Source organism: Chinchilla lanigera, unplaced genomic scaffold (assembly GCF_000276665.1).
Source record: "Chinchilla lanigera isolate Chin_1 unplaced genomic scaffold, ChiLan1.0 scaffold00131, whole genome shotgun sequence".
NCBI classification, from domain to species: Eukaryota; Metazoa; Chordata; class Mammalia; order Rodentia; family Chinchillidae; genus Chinchilla; species Chinchilla lanigera.
The window spans coordinates 3932311-3948218 of record NW_004955532.1 but is presented as its reverse complement, the minus strand read 5'-3'; the positions used below and the strand labels follow the sequence as shown (position 1 = coordinate 3948218).

The window sequence follows — 15908 nt, the reverse complement described above, 5'->3', positions numbered from 1 at the left end:
CGGGAGGTGGGACACTCTGAAGAAGGCTTCCCGAGGAGGCAGACTTCCTCTATCAGGCAGAGAGGAAATCTAAGCATCAGCGTGCAGGTCATCTTCAAGATACCATTTCTAAATACAGTACCAAACTCCTAAACCATGACCTTTGGGTGGCCCAAGAGACAGCCTTGTAGGCTGGGTGCAGTGGTGCAGGCCTGTAATCCCAGCTACTCAGGAGGCTGAGATAGGATGATGGAAAGTTTAAGGCCAGTCTGGGTAGTTAAGGGAGAACCTGTGGCAAAAAAAAAAAAGCACCAAGATTGTAGCTCAGCAGCAGAGCACTTGCCTACCATGCATAAGGCTTGGGTTCAATAGCCAGTACCACCACCACCACCAAAATAAAAAATAAAAAAATAAAAAAATGCAAGCTGGACATAGTGGCACATGCCTGTGAGCCTAGCACTCTGAGAGACTAAGACAGGAGGATCACAAGTCTGAGGCCAGCCCAGACAATTTAGGGAGACCTTGCCTCAAAATAAAAAATAAAAAGGGCTGGGGATGTAGCTCCGTGTGAAGGCCCTGAATGGAAGGGGAAGGAAAGGGAGGAGGAGGAGGAGAAAGAGGAAGAAGAGGGAGAGACGGAGGGTCCGTCTAAAGGAAGGCCTCCAGACAGTACTGAAGCCCACTTGGGGACATTGGGAAGAATTCCAGCTCTGGGTCCTGGATGAGGTGTCAGCCCAAGCGGGTAGGGCCCCATCCTTCCCCTCTACATAGACCAACATGGACCAGCTGTCAGGGGAACCCCAGAGCTGCCCTATCCTTCACAGGGCTGTTCAGAGGAGCCCAAAGGAGGGCTGAGGCTGGATCTCCTGTGCTGGGTCTCCTCATAGCCCTTGTGACCAGACAGTGTGCATCCCCCAAGGGGGCCCAGAGCCTCAGCATGGCCATCCCCACTGTCCCAGCTCCATCCCAGCATCACCATCTCCTCGGACGCATGCTGCAGCTCCACAACCAGCAAACACTGTGTGCTCGCTCTGGTGGGCAGTCCACCCACCCTCCTCCGTTCACTTCCTTGCTTCCCAGGACCCCAGCCCTACCACTGCTCCCCTCACCATAGCCCTGAACCACCCAGCTCCCAGGGCGGCTGGAGCCGGTCCTGGGCGTCAGGCTTCCAGCAGGTGACATTCACTGGTTTGCTCACTGCCTGTTCCAGGAGGCAGAAGGTGCCTTCATTCATTCCATCACAATGGTCTGGATTGGCCTCAGAGACAGGTAGAAAACCATCCTTCTAAACATCTGCAAATCACTCAAACGGCTTAGGAAAGATGTGTGTGTGTGTGTGTGTGTGTGTGTGTGTGTGTGTGTGTGTGTGTGTAGCAAATAGAAAGAAAATAAAGCAAAATACTAATAGTTGAATATTAACAATGATTGTCTATACGCCCTAAAGGATCTGTGGATATTTTTTCATACTTACTTCATACTTGTTCTAACAACTATTCTGTAAGTTTAAAGCTTTTTTTTTGTGAGACAGGGTCTCACTATGTAGTTCAGGCTGGTCTTGAACTCACTTTGTAGCCCAAGCTGACCTCAAACTCATGGTGCTCCTCCTGCCTCAGCCTCCCAAGTGCTAGGATTATAGGCATGCACTACCACTCCTACAAAACTTATCTCTAAATAAAAAATAAAATAAAAGTAGGAATGAAGATGAATTAAAACCTCTTTCCTTTCTTGGGTCTCCAGGCTCCTGGGGAGACAGCAGAGCAGTGGCAGCACCATGACATAGCTCTGCTGGACGGGACCAGGAGGGCTTCCAGGCGGAGGTAATAGGAGTTGGGCTGGACAGAACCCAAGCAACAGCTAGCTCTCACCCTTCCATGCAGGTGGGCCTGGGAAGGACTCCCAGACTCCTTGCTCAGCTATAGACCAGCGCATGGCCCCTCTCCTCTTGCTGCTGTCCCGAGAAAGCACAGGCAGAATCTTAGGTAGAACAAATATGGGAACTTTGGAGGGTAGCTGGAGCGCCTATGCCTCAGAACCTGAGAGGAGGCTGAGGCAGGCCAGGGTGCTACCCAGGCACCTGCTCTTGCCAGCACAGATACAGCCTGAGCCCAAGCTGACCTCCCCAGGCAGTGTCCTTGCCAGTCACAGAGGTCCTTGGCGGCAGGTAGGTGGCAGCAGGGAAGTGGATCGATATTCCATCTATCATTAGGTCTGCATCTGGCAACGCCAAAACTGTGGGGTGGGAAGGGGTGGCAGCTCTGGACCCAGCCCTGCAGCCCCTTTCCCCCCACGCGTTCCAAGCCCCTGCTGCTCTGCTGCCACTTCAGCCTGTACTGCCCACAGCGGACCTGCCCGGCACTCGGCAGAGTGTCAGTCAAGCTATTCCTCCCTTCGGGAACCTTTGTTCTCACGCCTTTGCCTTTGTCGCTGGCCCTGACTTCCCAAGCCTTGCCCCTTGCCTGGCTGGTCCCTCTCCTCGCCCTCCCCTCCCACGGGCTTTTGCTTCCCCTGAAACCAGACACCAGCATGGGACAGGGGAGGGACCCCTCTGTCCGCCCCACCCAAGCCCAGCCAGGCAGCCCTGCTCCTCTCCCGCCCACACCCCCTACTTGCCCCAACCGCCTCACCCTGCCCCTCCCCCCAACCCATCTCTTCTCCCTGTCTGGCCCCTCACCTCCTCCGCCCCCTCCCCATTTCCTCTTCCGTCCTCTCTTGGCCCTTCAGTCCTGAGAGTCAGGCTTTATCCCTGAGCAGTGGGAGTACACTGTCCTCCCTCCCTTCTCAGTGTCTCATCCTCTGCCTTCTCTCTCCGCCCCCCCCTCAGCCTCCACTCCTTCGCCGGCTCACTCACCCTTTCCCTCTTCTGCTTCCCCCCTCTTTCTCCCCCAGCTCTTTGTTTCAGCTGAGAACCGGCTCCCCGGGACAGTTCCCACACTGCAGTGCCTCTGGTGAGGAGACAGCGCCGCTGAGGTGAGCTCCGGGGACTCAGGGATAGGGGGCAGCCAGAGCCCCCCCGGGGGGGGGCAGGTGGGAGGAGTGGACAGTCCAAGCCAGACCGCTTCTCTGCCCCCGGAACACAATGGGGCACAGAGTGGCAGCTGCAGGTGCCCCAGTGGTCAGCAAGAGCCTAGGGTGGAGGGACAAGGCTGGCCGGGTGTTGGCAGGCTGTCCCTGCCCTGGTGCCTGGCTTCTGTGGGTGGCCCAAGGCTGAGGGAGACCCTCAGGGGGACCCGAGAGGGGGATGCCTAGAGCCCCCCAGCAGACCCGCACCGGAAGGTCTGTGTTTGCCCAGACTCGGAGCCTAGGGCTGATCCCTGCCCTGGCTGGGCTGCCGTTATCTGCTGCTTCATGGCAGCAGAGGTAGTGGTCCAAGGGGGTGTGACCCCAAGTGCCTGTCCCTGGCAGAGGTTTGGCTGCAAATTGGAATGTGCAAGAGTGGGGGTGTGGAGGGGAAATTTTTTTTCCTGCCACAGGTTCGCAGTTTTCCTTCCAAGCCCCAAGCTCTAATAAAGCCCCTTCTAGGGAGTCTTTGAGTAGCTCCCTCCAGATGAGGTTCACAGGACAGCACTGTCCATAGTTGTGAACAGGAGGGTTTCAGGCCAGAGCCAAGATGCTCCCACAGGCAGCTTCCTGGATCTGGACTGGGCAGCGAGGAAAGGGGGCTCTGTGGGCTGAGGTGAGTGGGGGTGGTGGATAGGCGGAGACAGAGCTCTACAAGTGCACTTACTGGGACAACCCAGAACCACCAGAAGATCCTTAAAATCAAAAGCAAGGAGGGGATGGGAATGCACTGACGCGCAGAAGCTGTGGCGGCCCCGCCCCCTTTTCAGCTGGAGCTAGGCGAGGAGGCAAGGCTGGTTGGGACCAAGACTGAGAAGCCCGCAGCACCTCAAGAGCTCCGCCGGAGGAGGGCCAGAAAAGGCTGGGGGACAGCGGGGAAGACCTCCCCTGTGGGTACATCCTGGGCACTGATTCCAGGCTACCTGGGCAGGGCAGCCCTAAGAGCCAGGCGTGGTCTGATCCTGGCGGGTGTGAGCCCACAAGGCAGGGCTGCTAAGGGCAGTGGCTGCTCGAAGGACGGGACAGCTGGGGCACATGTTTCTGAGGACTGGCCCTCTCTCACCCTTGGCCAGAACATCTGCACACAGCAGCAGCCACCCCACCTCTCCAACCGCAGCCCTCTGGTGCAGCATCACAGAGAGGTCAGCAAGAGCTGGTGCAGAGCACAGCGTTCACCCCCAGCCCAACCCCTCGACCCCTACAGGCCATCCTGAGCCAGGGAAGTGAATGAGCAAAGCCTCAGTGGTCACCTGAGAAGGGGCTTGACCGGCACACAGCCCGACACTGGGAGAAAGGCCATCCTCTTGGGCTGGGCACAGCTCACTACAGCGCCGATTCCATCTCACACGGCAGCCTGCCTAGATCACTGGCTTCCCACCACCCAGGGGGTGTCGGTGTCCCCAAGACCATGCACGTGCCAAATCCTCTCAGCTAGGGATTCTCATCCTGGGGCCAGACCAGCTCCCCATCTCTCCAGTCTGGGCCTCATCATTTCCTTCACACAGGATTCAGACCCAGAGGGTGGCAGGCTGCCCTATTTTCTTCAGGCACAAGGTGGCGCTCTTCCAGGCTGGGTCATCTTACTCTAATTCAAGCGACGACCCCCATCCATTTTCAACTGCTACTCTAAGACTATGCACCCTCCTGGCCTTTAAAGACTAAAATAACCCCGGGGGCCATTGTAGAGCACTTGCCTAGCATGTACAAAGGTCCTGGGTTCAATCCTCAGCAAAGGAAAAAAAAAACAGGAACGATAATCCCTAGTTGTGTCAAGCCAATGCCAGAGGGCAGTAAATTGCTTGCTCAGCCTCAGTAAATACCAGCACCCAACTGGCTCTAACCCTGGCCCTGGCAACAAGCTGAGCTCCCAGAGCCAAGACTTCCCTGCAATTCTCCTTGGAAGACACTGATAGCTCTCCTTTCTTTCCCCTTTTCCCTGAGCTTCCCATCTACAGAGCTTTTGCAGAGACCCACCTGTTACAGACACTTCTGCAAAACAGTGGGCAGGGGATGTTGTTCCCATTAACCACAGGAGAAAACTGAGGCTGGGAGAAAGGAAGTGGCAGAGCCAGCACAAGGACATAAGACCTAACTACCACTCCAGTACTCCTTCCAGGCCACTTAAATACCAGCTCAGCAAGATCATACATGATGTGGAATCTCTGCATCCTTTACAGGATCCACCAGATGCTCTCTCTCTCCTCAAGCTCCCAATGGCATTCCCAGAAACAGAAAGGTTGTGATCCCTAGGGATATTTGAATCAGGGCTACCAGACTTGGTTCCAGAGTTCCAGCATCTAAAAGGTCTCCCAGACTGGCTGAAGGTTATCAGGCTGAGGGTTTAGAGGGGAAGGAGGGTGGGTTCTTGGAGCACTGCAATATACAACTCTCCACCTGTGACCCTCGTGTACTTCTGTCTCCCACTGTGTTGAGTAGCTCCTTTACAAGTAGCTTCCAGTTAAATGTATTCCAAAGAATTGGATAAGATAAGCCAAAAACAGTTCTGAAAGTTTATTAGAAAAGTGAGGGGTAAAGCAGTGAAGGAAAAACTAACTGTACAGCAAACTTAGGATGAACAAAGAGATGAAAGGACAAAAGCAAAAATAAAGTGCACCCTGTCTGATGCAGAGTGCTTACCATGAGGAGTCACGACAGCAGGCTCTTCATGGTGTCCGCATCTCATAGGTCATCCACATCTCGTGGGAGCCCATGAGAAGTTCCACACACGGGGTCCTGGGAATTATTTGGCACTATCCTAGGCTCTTGTAATTGACAGGTCCCTTATTTCCCCAACTAGCTTTGCCACACCCTACCCCATATCACCACCCCCTGCAGTAAGGAAGTTACCCTCAGCATCAAAGTCCCGAAACACCCTAATGGCATCATTCCCTCACACAGTCTTCATGAGACCTGCCACTGCTCTGAGCATGAAGTTAACTAACTCCTTCTGGCAAGGACACAAGTTCCTTTGCCAACCAGCCTCTGCCAGGCTATGGGACCTCTTGACTAAGGCCTGCTCAGTGACTAGTCATGGGCAGCACCAGGTACACACACACACACACACACTCACACACACTCACACCTACACAGGTACCCATGCCTACACACACAGAAGTGCATATGGCTGCCAACACACATCTTTATGTAGAAATCTACCATTCAATTGCACACGGTTTCTTACAAAATCAGTATGGAACTGCCCTGCCAGGCCAAGCAGAGACCAGCGAATCTGCTTTTTGAGTTTCTGGAAAAGCCAAGTATAGTCATGTGACCATCTCCCAGACCTTGCAAAAGTGTATCTTCTGGCTCTGGATAAGACCAGAGAGCCTGCACACCAGAGGGTGGCAGAGGATAAGCCAAGTCCTAACCACATCTCATTCTGGGTCTGTGGCTGGCTTGCTGGGCAGCCCACAAGCCACCTTCTCTGTTTCTCCAGGTACAAGACAAAGTGGTTTGGATAAGCAGTGCCCAAAGGGTTCTCCATTGCTCAGTTTATGCACAGTGCAGAGAATGGAGGGGCCTATGAGGGCTGAAGCAGACATGGGGGCTGGGCATGCTCTGTGGCAAATGACTCTAGATTTAGGGTACAGAAATGAAGTGGGTACAAAGGCAGAAGGAATCTGGAAGAAAGACAAAAGCCAAAAGAGAAAGGAGGGGAGGACCTTAAGGATTCATAATTGACATGTATGGAGCAAATAATGATTGAGTACTCACAGTACAGGAATTTATCTATCATTTACACTGACCAAAAAAAACTACTTTCTTATCTCTAGGGGCCAGAGTGAGCTAATGCAATGGGTTAAGCCTGTAAACCGTGTGCCTCTATAGGGCCCAGTTTTGGCCGAATACAAACACAGCTATAGGAAAGGACCCAAGGTAGATAGAAGGGAGCCTCCAACAAGACCCTTCACACATGCAAAGCCCCTAGCAGCCATGGAGGCAGCCATGTGCTCCAGCAGCAAGCTAGCATGCCTGCCCACTCACAGATGCCCTCCACACCCACTACGCCAACACCAGCATCCTGTGCTCCCATAACCACACACACACACACACGCACACACGCACACACGCACACACTCTGAAGGCAGCCCTTCTGCCCTGCTCTGCCCTTGCCTGCAACTTGGCACCGAGGTGCTAATGAATTCCCAAGGTTGAGGGCTGAGGCACATCTAGATTGGCTAGAACACCAGAGCACAGGCACTGATGTATGAGGAAAACATCTTAAGATTCTGGTCAAGGTCAGCAGGACAGAAAGAAGTGGCACAAACTCTCCCCTTCCCTAAACCTCCCTGGCTCCAAGCCCAGTTTGCCCCACTCTCCACCCTCCTGATCCCCACACCCTGCTTTACATAAACCAAATTCCCACATCATGAACCCCTGCTAACTAGGCTGTGCAGAACCCAAGTGGGGAAAGGAGGATCTTCCCAGGAAGGCACACCAGCCCTGGCCTAGAACCCCCTACACCCTCAGGGTGGAGGCCAGGACCGCAGGAGCAGCCCCAGGCCTCGCTGTTCTCTATGGCTTTTTATTCCTATGTGATTCTACTGCTCACTCATATAGGGATTGGAGCCGTGGTGCACGGCGAGGATAGCCAGCGGAGGGCTCTGACACTGAGCAAGAGGACCTGGCGTGAGCTGGTACAGTGGCACATTCTTCTCCCAACCCAGACTGCCAGCAAGCCCAAGGAAGCATTCTGCTGCTACTCTCCTCATTTGCTGATTTTCTCACCAGCTCTAACAAAAGGTGCTGTTGGACCCCTTCATGCTCTGAAGCACTGCACTGTTGCATTGCTTGGAGATGCCCCTGAAGGGCTGACATCAGTTCTGAACTATGTCCCAGAGTTGGCTAAAGGACCTGGGGATGTTCAGCCTAGGAAAATGGAGCTGGCAACAGGAAAACAAGGTCCAGTGTCTTGTGGGCTAGGGAAGCTCCTGGATAAGCAGAGGGATAGGAAGTGGGATAGAGTGCAGCTCAACTAAAGCTAAGGGATGCCCAAATACAGAAGGGGTATCCTTGGTGGCAGGTGGTAAACATCCACCCAACAAAGCATACAGCACATTGGAGACTGTGCCAAGGATGCCACTGGGAGTCATGGTTGGTTAGTAGCAATCTTTAGGCCTTTCTCTGCTTGCCCACATTGAGGCTGTTGGGAACCAGGTTCCAAAGAGGCAAACACCACCTCCCATTTACATGATATAAGCTGTGTGTGCAGAGCAGAGGGACACAGGGAATTCCTGTTGGCTCTCGTATCATGGCTACAGACTACACTTCCCTCCCCAGCAGCTCCCTGCAAGTCTCTGCACGAAGGAAAGATGCACAGAAAACCCAATGTGGTCCTTTTTATTTCCAGTCTTTCTAGCTTCATTCACAGAAGAAATAGGCTGACAGGCCAGTCAGAGAGAATGCACAGGGGAGAAGATCCACGACAGTGAACTGGCCAACAGGCTTGTCCTGGACTTCAGGGCTGCCTGCTTCCATGGCAGAAAGGAGAGGTGCAGGGAAGCCACCCTCTGCTCTGCACCCATCTACAAAACTCACTGTGGGGAATGAACACAGAGCAGAAGTGGGAAGTGGGAGGACCAACCAAGCAGCCAAGGCTGAGGAGGGGAGGAACCCTAAAGCATGACAAGGTCCTAGGGACCCACTCTGGTCTTTCTGGCCTTTTTTGGACCTATTCTGTCACTGAGGCTGCAGCAACAGGAGGTGGATGTCCATGACATTGGTTCCTGTCAGCCCTGTGTGTAACAGGTGTGATCCACCATGGAGGCGGCAGAAGAAGGTGTGAGAGTCATTGTGGGCTAGAAAAGTGGTCACGTCCAGCCCCTCAGCAGCAGCCTGGCCAGTAAGCTCAGGCATGACCCAGGCCCCAGCAGCATCAGTGGGTCCATCCTGCCCATCAGAGCCACCACTCAAAAATAGTACATCAACAGGCCCCAGTGGCCACCTTGCAAGCTCTGCTCCAACACGCAAGGCCAGTTCTTGGTTCCGGCCACCCTTGCCTGAGCCCTGCAGCTGCACTGTGGGCTCCCCACCAGCCAGCAGGCAGACTGGGCTCTTAGTCTCTGCTATAGCCACCAGCACCTCCTCCAGCTGCAGGTCTGCAAGCCGGAGCTCAGCTGCAAGTTCACAGAGTTTTGCGTTCTCCTCCACAGAGGCCCCAGCTGTGGATGAGGTGAGGTGGGCTCCAGCCACACGGGCTAGCATCCCATAGAACTGAGCCACACTTTTCACATCACCCTGTATGGCTGCGCTCAACACCACAGCCCGGTAGCCTAGCAGCTGGGCCTGCCTCTGAGCCTCTGCCAGTGCCAGCACGTTAGAGCCAATGATCACATTGAGGACATGACCACAGGTGTGTGGCCCACGGGGGTCAGAGTCTGCCTGAGCAAGCACAGTTTTTATAGAACGCGGCAGGGCAGCACGAAGTCCATAACGATTGAGGATGTTCAAGCAATCTTGCACATTGTGGGTGCTGGCTACAGTGGGGCCGCTGGCAATCACATCCACAGGGTCCCCCACCACATCTGACAGGATCAGGCTCACCACCTGGAAAGGGCCACAGCACAAGGCTCAGTCCCACCTTCTCCTTGCACCAGAGCCCAGGACAAACTGTCCCTGGGTTTCTACTATCCAGTGCATTTCCTCCTGGCTTGTTTCTTTTCCTCTTCCCTCTACTCCTTCTTTTACAATACTAGAAACTGAACCTTGGCCTTCACATTGAGCTATATCCCCAGTCCTTTTTTATGTTTTATTTTGAGACAGGGTCTCACTAAGTTGCTCAGGTTGGACTTGAACTTGAGATCATCCAGCCTCAGCCTCCCAGAGTGCTGGGATTATAGGGATGTGCCGCCATGTCCAGCCTCCCTGCCCCCTTGACAAATCCTCATTGGACTGAGTTGTTTGTTTGTTTATTACTGGGAATCAAACTCAGGACTTTGTGCTTACCAGGCAGGCTCTGCACCATCCCTGCCCACTTCTAACAACTCTCAGGTAGGACTGCAGAACAGTCCTACCTGAGGATACCCTGGGGACACCCTCCCTCCTCCCTAGGCCCCTTCTAGGGATTTTCCGTAGCCTGCTCATGACCCATACCCGGTCCCTGCTAACTTCTATGCTGATCTAGCCTTTCATCTCCCTGTCATATGTGGGGAGCCCAGTGCTGCCTGAGGAAGAAGCAACTCACACACCTGAGCAGGGTAGGCAGCCTGAGCCAGCCCTCCACCCTTGAGCTGGGACAGAGATTTTCGGATGGTGTTCAGCTCCTGGATGGTGGCTCCTCGGGCCGCCAGCAGCTTGGTGAGCATCAGTTTCTCCTCCAGTGTGACAGGTGGGATAGGAGCAGGCAACAGCGCTGAGCCCCCACCTGCATAGTCAGTAAAGGCATCAGATGGAGGGGATCTCCCAACCCAAGAAACCAGGCAGCAGCACACAGGCCTGTGAAGGAAGTGAGCTGAGAGCGTGGGGTTAGGGTGCCCCCATGTGGACATGTAGTGAGTGTGTGCACAATCACTATGCCTGGGCCACCAGAGGATGTCCCCGGCCATGAAGCACCCCAGAGGTCCCTGCCAGCACTAGAAGAGCTAGCCATTCCTGCGGAGCTTGGAGCATGGTAAGAGCAGGGGATAAAGCAAAAGACCAAGGAGAGGGTTCTGTGAGGACTGGAGACTAGGTTCTAACCCTGGATGACAGTGACGCAGACGGCAGCATTAACAGCAATATTTTCCAAGGGTTCTACTAAGGTGCCAGGCCATGTCTTAGATGCCTGTGTGAGGTACACCTTCCCTTTGTGCCCTCTCAGCATTGCCAAACATGGTCAGTTTGGGGGACAGTACCCCACAGCTGAGAGGAAAACAAATTACTGGCCCAAAGCCACCTCAGAGGCACCATCCAGGCTCCTCACTGCCTCATTTGCTCCCAACTTCACTCTGTGACTCTACAGGCCCAGATCAGTTTCTCAAAGACCAGGTATTTGGAACACACCCCTGCCATCTGTCCTGAGCCAATCTGGCACCCACACCTGAGATAAGCACAAGTAGCAGGTCATCAGCTGTGAGACCCTCAGCCAGGTGCTGGATGGCCAGTGCAGCCCGCAGTGCATCACGATCTGGTAAGTTGTCTTCTGCCCCTTCAAATACCTTGACACGGCTATGTGGCTTCAGCAATAGCTCCCTGAAGAGAGAGGAAACACAGAGAAAGAGATGGGGTAGGCTCCTCTCCTCCCACTTGACTTCTCAGCTACGAAGGATGCTCCCTGAACTCCTTCCTGGGGCCAGACCAGACCCAGGAGGAAAGGGAAGGACAATCCAGGACAGTAGGGAGCAGCCCCCCATGGCGCCTTACTGCTTGCCAGCACGCTCCATGGTAGCACGGATCCCCTTGGGAATGCTGATCACACCCTGCACAAGATGATGGCCCAGTAGCTCCTCCACCGCAGCTGCCATGCCCAGTACAGCCTTGCCAAAGCCCACGAGGTACAGGTTCTGCTGCAGCTGGAAGCTCCGGTCCCGTACCTTCAGCTGTATGCCATCTGGATCCAAGGACAGTGCTCTCTGCAGCATGGGGCCGGGCTGCACGGCACCCACAGCACTCTCAAACAGCTGTTGTGCCTGCTCTGACAAGGCCATGCCACTGGCCAGGCGGGCCACTGGGTAGCCCCAGAAGAGTGGACGTGAGGGGGCTCGGACCAGATAGGGCAGAACCTGCAGGGCTGCAGCCATGCCCCTCTGCTCTCAGCATCACCTCATACCCATGGCTGCCTAGGGAGAACAAAGTACAAGTGAGGCCAGTGATAGAATGCCCCCTATTACCACTCCTCCAAGGGCTCAGGGCTGGTAGATCCCATGGCTGCCGCTGCAATAATAAGCCAACAGATAGGTCGACGAGTCAAGTAGACTTCCTGAAGCACATACTACCTGATCTCATTCCAGTCCTTGGAGCCCAGTCCCGCCACCCAGCAAGTCCTCCTCTTCTGCAGATCACACGCTGGCCTTCTGGATTCTCGTGCCCCAAGTCCAAAGTTCCTGGGCCCTCCTCCTAAGTCACCCCTTTGGCTGAGAGTTAATCATTCACAAAGGGAGCAATTCCCACCAGTGGGCTCTGGCTCCACCCCTTTTCCACCTCTTATACTTCTTAGCTTCACCAAGGGCAATGCCCTTTTTGGCACTCATGCCTTGCCTCTTTACCACTTCTGCTGCCAGAGGGCTGTTGACTGTCCCACCAGCTGACCTCAAGCCTACTCACCTCCAGCCTGCTCTTTCATTAGCTCCTGGGACTAGGCTAAGAAACCTGGGAATGCTGGGTCTGTGTGGCAAGGGCACAGGCTCATCAGCAGGGCACAGAACCTGAGGAATCCCAGCTGTAAGTCCAGCAAGAGTTCCGGTACAAATTCGGAGTAGCAGCTGAGTAAGGTAGCACACATTTAAAATCCCAGCACTTTAGGAAGCTGAGGCAAGAGGATCACAACTTTGAGGCCAGCCTGGCCATTGTAAGGATTCAGCAAGACCTTGTCTCAAAATAAAAAATGAAAAGAGAGCGTCTGGGAGTGTAGCTCAGTGCAAAGGCCCTGTGTTCAATCCTCAGTCCCACAAAATAAATAAAATAAAGTAAAAATCAGGAGTAGCAGCAAAGAATGACCCATGGAGGAACCTTAGGGAAGTCCCCAAGCACTTCGTGAGGCCGTGTGCTATGGGACCCACTCTACAGGAAAGGAAAAGGTGCCCTTCTACCCACATAGCTAGCCAGACCCAATCCTGCCAAGAAAACAACTTCTGCCTCTGGAACAACACAGTAAGTCCTGAGTTATACCACACCAAGTATTGTGAGCCCAGCAGCTAGAACAGGCAAAGGCCAGGTTCCTGTAACTTAGACCAAATAGTCATTTTACCCACTGGGCAGAGAGAAAGCTAGAGAAGGCTTGAGGTGAAGGTCAGGAAGCTCTAGAGGGATTTAGAGACAGTAAAGCCAAAAAGGGCTCTTTTGTAAAAAAGACATCTACTGTTTGTTTGTTCTGTTTGTTTTTGAGACTGAACTCAGAGCGGGGTGTGACTCAGTGATAAGCACAATTACCTAGCATGCTTGAGGCCCTGGATCTGACTCCCCAGCACGTCAAAAAAAAAAAAAAAAAAAAAGCCAGGTTTGGTCGTGCATGCCTGTAATGCCAGCATTCTGGGAGGCTTAGGCAGGAGGATCACCTGTTTGAACCCAGGCTCAACTTAGCTGCTCATGGAGATCGGCTCAAAATTTTAAAAAAGGTCCACCAGGTTCCAGACTTCAATCCCAAATTAATACCAAAAAGAAAAAAAAGACTAACGCTCTGCTTTTGACACCCTCAGGTTTTCTGCTGCTGTCCGCTGTAACACAGAGAAACCCAAACACTACTTTACCCCTCACAAAAATGATGGCAACTTCCAGACGCTGGCCATTTTACTGGCCTGGTTCTCAGATTTCCTATAAAATACTAGCCCTGCCTGACTCCTGGTGTGGAAGGGAACACAGAGGCCACTGCCATGGAGACTGAAAACGCGCCCAGCTTTCGCCAGGGGAATCCCTGGAGCTTGCCCGTCAGGTTTGGAGATAAATCATTCTCTAAAACATTTGGTTTTTACAACCTGGGTGAATTCTATACGTGCTTCTCTGACAAAGGCCTACAGCAGTCTAGCTCTGCTACTAGATCCCAGAGTCCAGGACAGAAGGCTGCTCAATTGCCAGATAAAATACGTAAAGTTCAGTTCAACTTGAATTGCAGATAAGTAATTTTTAATGTGAATATGTCCCGTACAATATTTGGAATATACTTAAGAATTATTTATTGTTTATCTGAAATTTAAATTGAACTAGACATCCTGCATCCTTCACTTGCTAAATCTGCCCACTCTACCGAAAGGTCCAAAGCAAAATGCTGAAATACCTAGAAGCCCAGGCATGACTCCTCCCCTGCACCAAGTGCGCTGACGTCACTTCCGGCTTTCACTTGCCCTTATGTGACCCAGAAGTGACATCATCCTCTGCCCTCGCGAGGGAAATGGCTGCCGCGTAATGCTGGGTGACGGGAGAAATAAGGGCCCACTGCCATGCAAGCCTGCCTTTGCTAGAGATAGGGTTTGCTTCAGAAGGCCGTACGAGCATTCGTGGGTCACACTTACCGCTTCTGCGGCTTTCGACCGCGGCTTTCGACAGCGGCTTCCAGGAAGTGCACCGGAAGTACACACAGTGGGCGGGGCGGGGTCCGGAAATGGAATTCGGCGGGGTGGGGCGCCAGGACGCCGGTACTGGGATTACCGCCCTGGGTTCCTACTGACCCTCCCGAGACCTGGTAGGAGTTTCCTTTAGCCCTCAGTTATTTCATCTCTGCTGTGGATTCTCACTGGCTTAAGACAGTCCTTCCGCTTCTTACCAGACAGCAGTGATCCGACCCTTTCTTTATCGTGTAGGATCAGTCGTTAAATACATTCCAAAGCGTCCTCTAGGTGCTACCGGTAGACAGACGGCTGCACAAACGCATTGAGAGCCGCTTTCTCCCCACAAGAAATATATTAAATCATCCTCACTTTTCCTGTGGCTGCAATCCTACACCTCACTGGTATTTCGCTCTCCTCCGTGGCCCACCAACTATAGCGTTCAGCAAGAGATTTCTGATCCATTGTCTTTGTAATCATGTGAGATTATAAGGTGCTTGTAAACGAGTGACAGTGGCCTTCCTAACTACACCTGCTCGCACCTTGTCCCCACCTTGAGCAGAACTTGGTTCATAAGTCCTGACCAGACTCCAAAACCACAAGAGAACACTTTACTAACGGGGATGAGGAAAGGACAGAGTCCCTAACAATCTCCTTAAAACTGTCCCCACTTGCTGACTTTGACGGTTGCCACATGTCTCCATAGGTCCCTAAACCAATCTCTGTTCTTGTCAGGAACTATCCCTACACACACACACACACACACACACACACACACACACTTCTCCCCAGGATTTTCTTTCTTGTTGGAGAACATTTTATTCCGTCTACCGAATGATTCTCCACCTTATCATAAAAACACCTTTAGAAGGATTTCTCCTTTTTAATGTTGGGTACAATGTAAATACTTAAAATTTCTTAATTTTTCCTTTATTCTAAGTTAACTTTATGGGATTGTAGGCGTATGCCACCATGCCTGGCTCAAAATAAAATTTTAAAAAGAGTTGGGGATATAACTCGGTAGAGTGCCTGCCTAGCATGAGCAAGTCCCTAGGCTCAATCCCCAGCAGAAAAAAGAAGGAAGGAAAACCAATATCAATATTAAAAATATGATCTGGGCATGGTGCTCTATACATGTAATCCCAGAACATGGAAGGTTGAAGCAGGAAGGTCACAAGTTGGAGGACAGTCTGGGCTACATATAAGGTTCAAGTCCAGCTTGAACTACATATAGAGACCTTGTCTGTAAAACAAAACAAAAATCTAAAAGGTCAGGCAAAGTGGCATATGCCCTTAATCTCAGCTACTCAGGAAGCTGAGACCATGGGTTCAATCCCCAGTGCTGCAATAATAATAATAATAATAATAATAATAATAATAATAATAATGCTACATGCATATTACTTTTTTGAGATGCTAGGCTATGAGTAAAAAAAAATGTTGAAAAGGTTATTTGATTACATGTGGAATATGAGCTTCCCATTACTCAAGCTAGCTAAAAGGAAGAAGGCAATGGAGGTAGGGAAGGATTTACAGAATTGATTCATTCCAGTTAAACCTTAATTTAAATGTTTCCCTTTATAACCAAGGAGTAGGCAGTCCAGGTAATGTTTGGCAATCAGTGACCAAGGGAAGGTAGCAATAGCAATAACAGTGCACATCTCCACTAGTAATGATGAATCACAGGAATCCCCTATA

The 15908-nt window shown here is 52.4% G+C and overlaps 1 protein-coding gene across 5 annotated transcripts; it reads right to left on the bottom strand.

Annotated features, from left to right (window-relative positions):
- Window positions 1-8360: 8360 nt before the first annotated feature.
- Glyctk (glycerate kinase) lies at window positions 8361-14255 on the bottom strand. Of its 5 annotated transcripts, none has more exons than XM_005410351.1 (5): window positions 14178-14255; window positions 11377-11792; window positions 11054-11205; window positions 10224-10399; window positions 8361-9582 (listed from the first exon to the last, which is right to left on the bottom strand). In XM_005410351.1, exons 2-5 carry the CDS (start codon window positions 11751-11753, stop codon window positions 8716-8718), a joined length of 1572 nt encoding a protein of 523 aa, XP_005410408.1. In that variant the 5' UTR covers window positions 11754-11792; window positions 14178-14255; the 3' UTR covers window positions 8361-8715. The 5 variants fall into 5 exon arrangements, with proteins under 5 accessions (XP_005410408.1, XP_005410411.1, XP_005410409.1 ...); XM_005410354.2 differs by having other exon boundaries at window positions 11377-11788; window positions 14178-14252; XM_005410352.2 differs by lacking the exon at window positions 14178-14255 and adding an exon at window positions 13943-14006.
- Window positions 14256-15908: the final 1653 nt, after the last annotated feature.

What these genes read in the sequence shown, in the direction of transcription:
- Glyctk (XM_005410351.1), bottom strand. Translation starts at nt 11,753, where the DNA reads ATGGCTGCAGCCCTGCAGGTTCTGCCCTATCTGGTCCGAGCCCCCTCA. An exon ending in ATGGAGCGTGCTGGCAAGCA is followed by an intron (nt 11,206 to 11,376) that starts GTAAGGCGCCAT and finishes CTCTCTCTTCAG; the next exon opens with GGAGCTATTGCTGAAGCCAC. An exon ending in AGGCTGCCTACCCTGCTCAG is followed by an intron (nt 9,583 to 10,223) that starts GTGTGTGAGTTG and finishes GGCCCTTTCCAG; the next exon opens with GTGGTGAGCCTGATCCTGTC.